Source organism: Anomalospiza imberbis, chromosome 1, assembly GCF_031753505.1.
Source record: "Anomalospiza imberbis isolate Cuckoo-Finch-1a 21T00152 chromosome 1, ASM3175350v1, whole genome shotgun sequence".
In the NCBI taxonomy this organism is placed as follows: Eukaryota; Metazoa; Chordata; class Aves; order Passeriformes; family Viduidae; genus Anomalospiza; species Anomalospiza imberbis.
The window spans coordinates 23,848,973-23,858,109 of record NC_089681.1 but is presented as its reverse complement, the minus strand read 5'-3'; the positions used below and the strand labels follow the sequence as shown (position 1 = coordinate 23,858,109).

The 9,137-nt window shown below is 43.6% G+C and overlaps 1 protein-coding gene across 1 annotated transcript in view; it reads left to right on the top strand.

Moving 5' to 3' along the window:
• The first annotated feature begins 4,072 nt into the window (after positions 1-4,072).
• The window catches only part of DPY19L4 (dpy-19 like 4), a 32,462-nt gene continuing 27,397 nt past the window's right edge, over positions 4,073-9,137 (top strand). The window contains exons 1-3 of the mRNA XM_068184693.1: positions 4,073-4,255; positions 7,826-7,933; positions 8,892-9,016. Of these exons, the coding sequence (XP_068040794.1) occupies positions 4,117-4,255; positions 7,826-7,933; positions 8,892-9,016 (372 nt within the window). The 5' untranslated portion in view covers positions 4,073-4,116. The remainder of the gene's footprint in view (positions 4,256-7,825; positions 7,934-8,891; positions 9,017-9,137) is intronic.

The following is a 9,137-nucleotide window of genomic DNA, read 5'->3' as shown; positions in this document are numbered from 1 at the left end:
AAGAATGTGGGGCTAAGACTGCTGGTTGCTATGTTGGGATAGGAGATGTGCCTGACTAGTGTATTTAGTAAGACATTAAGACACATTAAAGATCATATTGCTCCACTTCTCTGAAAAATACTTATATAAAAAAGGCCAGCACAATATTCGGAGAGCAATTTCCTAGATGTAATCAGTCATTTCTGCTGATGTCAGTACCAGGAATGGGGTTTCAGTGACTCCAGTCATGCTTGGCCTGCCCTTCAGGGACAACACAGTGCCTGAAAAGAGACCTGAATTCTGGTGCTTGCTTTGCAGCAGCTGAAGTGTTTGCTAAGCCCTCATCATAAGCACCTGTGTGATGACACCAACTCTGTCATCACTCAAGGGGTGTTACCACTGGAAGCTGGGGAATGCGCTGCTCCTGGTCAAGCAGCTGATGAATGGTGAGGATGCTGCACGGGGAGGCAAGGGATGAGGCTGCCTTTCCATGTTGGCAGGGCAGGCTGTGTGGGGACCAGCACCTTCACCCTCAGAAATGCAGCCCAAACAGCTGGACACCAGAGACAAAAGAGCCTCCAGACTCTGAAATCTGCAGGGAATGTTTAAAAAACCAAACGGTATCAAACCCAGGAAGAGGGAGAAAAGGGAAATACAGCTTTGACTAATCATAGAGAAAAAAAGCATAGCTCTGACCCAGCAGAAATGACAGTGAAATCAAAGATGTGGGCAGCAAGGGTTGTCGTCATTAGCAATAAAAAAAAAAAAAAAACAATTGCAATTTAGTAAGAGCTGACCAATATACTAGGTGGCGAAGTGTGAGTCAAAGCAAGTGCAGAGCTGTGAGTCATCCACCTCAAAGGGCTTTATCCTTGGATAAAAGTCAAAGAGACAGCTCAGGGAGAAAAAAGGAGTGTAGGAAAGGACAGAGACAATAGCAGAGCAGTGGGCCTCCTCACAGAGCAGAGGCCACGTGGAGGGCAAGGCAACTATCGGCCAGTTATGCTCCCTTACTGTTATTTCTGGCCAGGTACACAATACTCACATGTTTCACAAATACAGGACTCAGCCTCCTGCTCTGGGGAACTCCTGCTCTGGGGAACCTGCAGCACAAACAAGAACTAGAGCAAGAGCAGAAAGAGAGAAGTGGTACAGTGGTCTCTGCTGAGCAAATCACATCACTAAGGATGTGTGTTTGTGTGTGTGTGTGGGTGTGTGTTTAAATAAACAAACATTTATCAAGACTTTTCTCCTATAGTCCATTTACCGTGGCTTCATTACTGATACAGTGCTCTGCAGGAGCAATACAGCAATTAGTCAGATGACATGGCTTGGTCTTACAAAGTAAGATGAAAAGCAAGAAACTAAATTACAGGTCAGATAAAGGCAACTGTGATAAGGATCAATGCTATTTAAGAGGGTGAAAACACAAAGAAGGAACTCTTTCAGGTGGGATGGAGAGAGGAAAAAAAAGGGATGGAGAAGATAATGAGATGGTGAGAAGGATGTAGAAGAGAAAGCGTACAGGATGAGAGGCTGTCGAGCATCACACACATCTAAACACAGGGTGACATGAGATAGTTCTAGATTACAGGGAAGCACAAGGAGTGACAGAAAGAAGCAAAGAAAATGAATATGCAGGATCTGATGCTGCTTCAAGGACAGTAAATACAAGAGGCAAGGTAGAAAGAACAGGAAGATGGTCGTGGCTATCATATCTGTAGTGTCTTCCATCTGTGGAGGAGCACTGTTTAAAGAAATTCCAAAGGCCTCAGAAGAAATCAAAACACAGATTTACCACCAGAGGAGTGAAGTTAAGAGAGAAGTGAGCCAAAGCATGTTTCTATGTCCCCAGCTCAGCTTCAGAATGCAAATCTAAATCAGCTCCCTTGATTGAATATGTATTTTCCATGTTTTGCAATACAGCAGATGACAACAGAACCTGGCTCACTTATATCCTAGGCGAGGCAGGCATGAGCTGAAGCAATCAAAACCACTGGAAGCTGTGCTGAAATAAGATAGGAAAAAAATTTTAAAAGTGAAAAAATTAACCCTACAAAAGGCTGGAATTAGGAGAATGGGTGAAATATCCACAGTCGTTTCTTGATTATTGAAACATTACATATATTTTTAGGCATGGGATCTTTAACATATAAAAATATAACCTGTTTTTTTTTTTACAAAATAAACAACTACATATTTTTTTTTAAATTTTGAGTAATGACAAACATGCCCAGTATTAATGCATTATACTAAGGTCTGTGTGTGTCTCCTGTCAACAATCTCTAAAGGAGAGAAAGAATGATTGTTAAACTGCAAAGCATCAGTACCATGAACTTGTAAATAAAAAGGAAAATTATGTCTGCAGGGCTTAGAAAAAATATGTAAACAGAGAACAAATACCACCATGCAGATACATGATGCATGTTTGTACAGAGAAAGCTTGGGAAAAGAACACAACATCCCTGTATTTATTCATTGTAATGTATTACAGCGCAATGTTTAGGCCACATAATAAGCTGTCAAATGAAATAACATTCATATAATATTAGTTACAGAAAGCATTGTGGAAGATTGAAGTGCAACAGTAATAACATTTTCAACATTACCTTAACAATCATTTCAGTATGTTCATTCTGGGAGAAAAAAAATTGCATGAAAAATTTTTGGTTCTCCCACCTTCAAATGTGCAATTTTTTTCCTTAGGAAAAAAGGAAAATTGTGTGAGCAGGCTGAATTTTTCACTTCTCTGCTAGCTATGCATGTAAATAACTTGATGTGCATTTATAATTTTACTGAAATCAAGGTGTGGGATGATCCATATTTGAGCATCAGAAGAAAACTGAAGTTGCACAATAAATGCAACAAGGTACACTTTAAAACAGCAGGTACAAAGAAAACTTAAGAAAAACATCTAGAGCACAACTGAGCAATTGTTTATTTTATGTCTGTCCATGTACCTATGGTCTGAGCACAAATATTTAAAACAACTACTCATTCTTTTCATTGCAATGATTATGGTTGTTTATTCCAGTAACTTTAAAAAACCCTACACTAACAAACAAACAAAAAGCCCCAGATCGAACATGATGCATTAGAAATGCAATGGATAATTTGTGGATCATTAAAGACATAAGCAACTCCTTTCACTATCCAATAAATCAACAACTGCAGAAGAATTTTAGATTTTATTTAAAAAAACTAGGAAACTTACAAACTTCAGTTTACACTGCAACAGGACACACATATTGTTTTAGTTTTTCCTTGCAGCTGCCAGACAAGCAATGAGTTTTCCAGCAGCTGCTCGGCCATTGGCCTGACTGCAGGTCAGGAGACATGCAGCCTCCAAGTGGCAATTCCCATCAACCTCTTCCACAGAAGAGTTACCAGTTCTGTAATCACAGAATCAATTAGGTTTGAAAAGGCCTCTGCGATCATCGAGGCCGATGCGTGAACGAACACCACCATGTCAACTAGACCCTGGCACAAAGTGCCACGTCCAGTCTTTCCTTAAACACCTCCAGGGACGGTGACTCCACCACTTCCCTGGGCGGCCCGTTCTAAAGTCTAATCAGCCTTTTCTGAAGTGAAAAACTTCCTCCAGATGTCCAACCTAAGTCTTCTCTGGCACAGCTTGAGGCCATGTTCTTGCGTCCTATCTCTGGCTGCCTGGGAACAGGCGCTGCCCTGGCTACGTCCTTTCAGGTAATCGTAGAGAGCGATAAGGTCAGCCCCGAGCCTCCTCTTGTCCCAGCTCTCTGAAGGCGCCGGTCCCTCTGGAGCGGGGCTGGCAGGCGGGAGCGGCCCCAACGGCCCGGGAGGCGACGGGAGCGCCGAGCTCCCGCAGGGGAGCCCTGATGCCGCCCGGCAGCGCCCCGGAGCGCCCCTGAGCGTTCGCACTGCCCGGTACGCCCGGTGCGCCCGCTGTGCCGCGGTACATTCGCACTGCCCCGGTGCGCCCGCTGTGCCCCGGTACAATGGCACTGCCCCGGTACAATCGCACTGCCCCGGTACAATCGCACTGCCCCGGTGCGCCGCCGCTGGGCTCCGGCCGCCCCCCGCGCTCCGCAGCCGCAGTTCCGGCGGTGGGAGGAAGCGCGGGGCCGCTCCGCTCCGCTCCGCTCCGCTCGCCGGGGGATGCGGGAGCACTCCCGCCCCCGCGGCCGGCGGGAGGCGGGCGGCGGCGGCGGCGCGGGCGGGGCGGACGCGTCGCCCCGCAGAGAGCGGCGGGGGGAGCCAGCGGCGGGCGGCGCGCACAGGCCGGCGATGGAGGAAGGTGAGGGGCGGCTCTTCGGGCCGCGGAGCCGGAGCCGGGCGGAGGCGGTCGGGGCCAGGCCGCTGGCTCAGGCCGCGGTGTGGCCGCCCCTCGCGGTTTGTGCCAGGGCCGTGCCGGGACCGCCGCGCACGGACGGAGGTGAAACACGGGGCTGCAGGACACAGGCGGCCTCCCGGGCCCCGCCCGACCCCGCGGCCCCTCGGGCCCCAGCGCAGCCCGAGGCGGCCTGTCCTTTGCAGCCCCAAGCGGGAGGCCGGGCCAGTCTCTAGGGGACGAGGGGTCTTCTTCTCTTCCCTCGCCTGGCACTGTCTCTGGGCAGAGCGCCCGGGGCATCATCCGTGGGCTCTGTGGATGCATCTGTGAGTGGACTTTCTCTTTGGCGTCCTTCCGTATGTTTTAGTCAGTCTTCCTTCTCCTTTCATTAAGTGTTAGCATCCAAAAGAGGGATACGAAGGTGGTGAAGGGCCTTGAGGGGGGGCTGTATAAGGAGCAGCTGAAGTCACTTGGTTTCTTCAGCCTGGACTGGAGAAGACTGACGGAGCCCTTCAGCTTGCTCAGGAGGGGAAGAAGAGGGGCAGATACTGATCTCTTCTCTGTGGTGACGAGTGACAGGACCCGAGGGAATGGCTTGAAGGGTTTAGGTTGGTAATTAGGAAGAGGTTCTTTACCCAGAGGGTGTTTGGGCACTGGAACAGGCTCCCAGGGGGAGTGGATGCTGCACTAAGCCTGACAGAGTTCAAGAAGCGCTTTGACAGTGCTCTCAGGCACATGGTGTGATTATTGAGGTGGTCTGTGCCGGGTCAAGAACTTGACTTGGATCATCCCTGCAGGTACCTTCCAGCTCGGCGTATTCTGTGATTCTGTTTCACTTTTAGCCCCTACACAAGCATTTTTCTCCATGTCTTTTCAGTGCAAAACCATGACACCGTGTTATAGGGGGTACGAGATGGTGTTTCATTTTCTTGGAAAAATCAGCAGAAACAAAACTGTTAATAGGTACCCAGAAAAATGCAGGAGCAAAACGAGCATATGAAAATCGGTCCCATGGCATATTCCAGCCTCCCAGCTCTTCTCAGCAGGGGTACTTTCTGAGTTGCACATGGTTTCTGTATGTTTAGGAGTCTCCAGTTGCTTGTCCTCCACAACTGTGTCCGTATTCTTATGAATTTCTGCAAACTCTTGGAGAACATTCTTTGGGTAGGAGTGTTCTGCATGAAGATGATGTGCAATGAACTCGTTCTTTTTAGCCTGACTCACTAGGTTTGTTTGAGAAGTTCATGTATTAGGAAAGGTGAATCACTGCTCTCTATTCAGTGTGTTTGTGCACTTCACTAACTTGTAGACGTCTGGCATGTTTCTATTGGTCCTCCTCTTTTCTAGACTAAGGCATCTTCAATTTGCTTCCTTGTTCCTTGTATGGAAGCCATTGCACTACTTAAATCACCCTCATGGCCCTTCTCTGAATGTTTCCCAGCTCTATCTTACCCTTCTTTAGATGAGAAGACAAAAATTACAGACAGTGCTCAATTAGTAGGTGAAAAGTAGATGAGTATAGTGGGACAAAGTAGGATTGAGTTATGTTTTTCTGCAGTAGAAAAACAAAAAAAGTGGAATGCATGTTTTCTGAACAAGAACTTGTTTCACTTGGGGACGTACAGGGAACTGAAAATCAGATGAAAAATTATGTGCTGGATAGAGTTACTAGAGGCTGTGTCATCAGTTCAAAATTCTAGATAATTCTTAGTTGTTACCTTGTTTGACTTTTATATCACTCTGTTTGAAGGATTCATTGAAGTGAAAACAGCATTTTTCTTGTTTGCGGCAGCAGCAAGAAGCAGAAGTAATACACTCACATCTTTTTGTGTTATTGCGTTGGGGCAGAATGTTGAGCAGTCTTCAAAACTGAGGTGAAGATCTTTTGCTGATGAGATGTTGTTTCAGAAGTAGAATTTTAAACTGTTACTTCTTTGGGAGCTTTCTATTCCTGCTGTTAATGCTATACTTTATAAGTTTGTTACACTTCTGCTATGGTTCACTTCTCTGCTAGAGAAGCAAAGGCCTTTTCCTCCATTGTTCTCAGTGCTGTTGCTTTGGTCATGACTAGAATGACAGGGACACTCAGTTGTCTTTCCAAGCACGTATCTGCCCACCTTTGTTATTTAGGGTTTTCTTCTGCTGTGTTTTATATTGCACGGTACAAATGATTTTTAACTGCAGTGCACTTGGTGTTTGCATTCCTGATAAACTGCTCATACACATGTCATGAAGAGATGCTGATATACATTTCATTTTGGATTGACACGATGATAAATGTGATACTGAACACCCTAAACCTTGTGTTGTTTAGAATCTTTCCAGTTCTTGTCTTATTTAAGGAGGTAGACATTTTCTGTTCATTCTGTGAAAAATGTTACCATTGAGATTTTGGTTTGCTCTGAATGATTTATAATTTGCTCTGTTAACACACTGGTGTCCTGATACAGGCAGACATCGCTTTAACCATTTATATTTCTATCTCTGGTTTCTAACTTTTATATTTAATAGTCAGGAATTAAAAGTAGACTAAATTAGAATTGAAGTAATTAATATACAACCAGAGTTCTTAAAAGCTTTGTTGTGCGATGTGAAGATTGACACTTCAAGTTTGAAGTTGGATGGGTTTATGAAGGAGCTGTTTTAAGTCCAGAGGAAAGTTGGTGGCTGCAAAATTTCAAGCAATGTTGGACAGTAGGTCAAACAGGAGAGCTAAAAATTCTGGAGCGTGAATTACAGTTAAACCTTTTCATTACACTTCCAGAATGACATAAATGTTGTGGAGTATCTTTAATATAGGAATTGTAAAATACTTTTTGCAATGAGTCTTTTTGTATTCACAGACCTGCAGTCTGTGAGTTAGCCTCATTGCCTTTCAGACTGTAAAATAAATGGACCAGGACTTCAAACTGCTGCTGCTCACAAAAAAGTGAACAGAAGCCTTTGGTTTTGTGATGTGATCCATGTGGCTGAGCAAACTGGGCTTTTAAATTATATGTTAGACTAAATATTCATAAATCTGCTTAGTTCGAGTAGATCCAAAAGCAGGAAAAAAGTGATATTACATTTACTTTATAAAAGCCTTTGCCATGTAAATAATAGGCATCTCAATTTAAAAGTAATGGACTAGCCCAAGTTTTGTATTACACTGCTATAGCAGCATAAAACCAGGATGAGAAATTGGCACCAGTTTCTCCCAGTGTCTGCATCAGCTTATCTAAGCTACTGATTTCCTTCATTTGTGTTCACCAAATGGAATAAACCAGTTAGCTTCCAGTTTGGGTTCTTGGTAATCCCAGAGTATGGTTACAAGAGAATACTGTTGTTTTTTCTAAGGAATAACATAAGAATTGATTCCTGTAGTGTTATATTGTTATTTTAGTTGGGCATATGACATACTTTAATTGAGTTTTTGTCAAATATATCTTCCATGGGATTGAATCAGTAGCAGTAACTGGCTGCTACCTGCTGCTGTGTGGATTTTCCAGTGTGATTTTATGTATTGTGTTGCAATAACTTAAAAAAAAATGTCTTCAGGGGCAGCAGACCTGCGACAGAGAAAGAAACAAAACTGCCCAGAATCTGACAAAATGGCTCCAGAGGAGAGAAACAAAGAAAATTCAAAGCTGGGAAGGTCGCCAAAATGTAAGCTACAGAATTTTTAGCTGACTTTTGATTGGTTTTTTTCATTATTCTCTTACATTTTATGGGAAGATATTTGTAGCACAGTAATTTGTAACAGACTTACTTTGAATTAGTTTTTTGAATATTTCAAGGGAAAACAGGCATGCACATTGGAGTTCTTTAATAATGACATTTTATGTGTTGGAGGGTGAAATGGTCATCTTGGGCTGTTTCAGGCTTGGGGAGGTAGAGGCAGGGGAGTTCAGAAATTTACTGTTAATATTTGCATGCAAATAAATATTTCTATTGTTCCTGGAATGATCTTCTGGTTGGAAGCTGATACATATGAAGCAATGGTACTGAAACAAGAGCAGACAAAAAGTCCTTACAGCTTTTCAAGAAACAGAACGAAAACTAGGCATAACTTTAGGCAAGTGCTCACCAAGCTACCAAAAGCTTTTATGTTAAAAGGACATACTAACTTGAGGGAGCTACAGGTGAAGTAGTCACCCTTTGAATGAGTTCGGTAAAATTCAGATTTGCTCATTCTTATATTCAAAAAGAGAATGGAAAATAGAATGTCTCAGAAATTATGTTAGATGTGGTATGCCACCTCTTTCTGTTAGTGTTTTTAAGAAGTTTGTGGCATTTTGGGTAGAATCTAGAGTTTGCTCTATTTATCTGGAAGAGGCTTTTCCTTCTTGGTATTCATTTGAAAACAAAGCTTGCTGGAGAAAATTTGCAGTGTAGTGTGTTGAATATTTTGTCTGAAGGTCCTGTGAAGCAATGATAACAACTGGGAAAGAAAACTGCAGGACAGAAGTAACACACCAGTTTTCAATGTATCTGTGCTGCTGATGGTATGATAATTCTCATGCTAGTAAGTTCGCTTGTTATTCAGAAATAAGAGTTGTGTAGGATGTACTGTTTGTTTCTCAATCCTCTGGACTATTTTAGCTTTTCCACTGTTCATTTTCAGATATGTTAATCCAGCGTTTTGCAAAGCTTTTCTTTGGCTGTCTCGCAGCAGTCACCAGTGGAATGATGTATGCTGTGTACCTCTCTACGTATCATGAACGGAAATTCTGGTTTTCCAGCAGGCAGGTAAAGATAAACTGCTGAAACAAAAGCCAAATTGTGTCCTTGAAATCAAATCTGATCCATGTCATGTTGAAACTACTTGCAGTTTTGTGTCCTTCTACTGAGACCTCTGTCTTTGAAATAG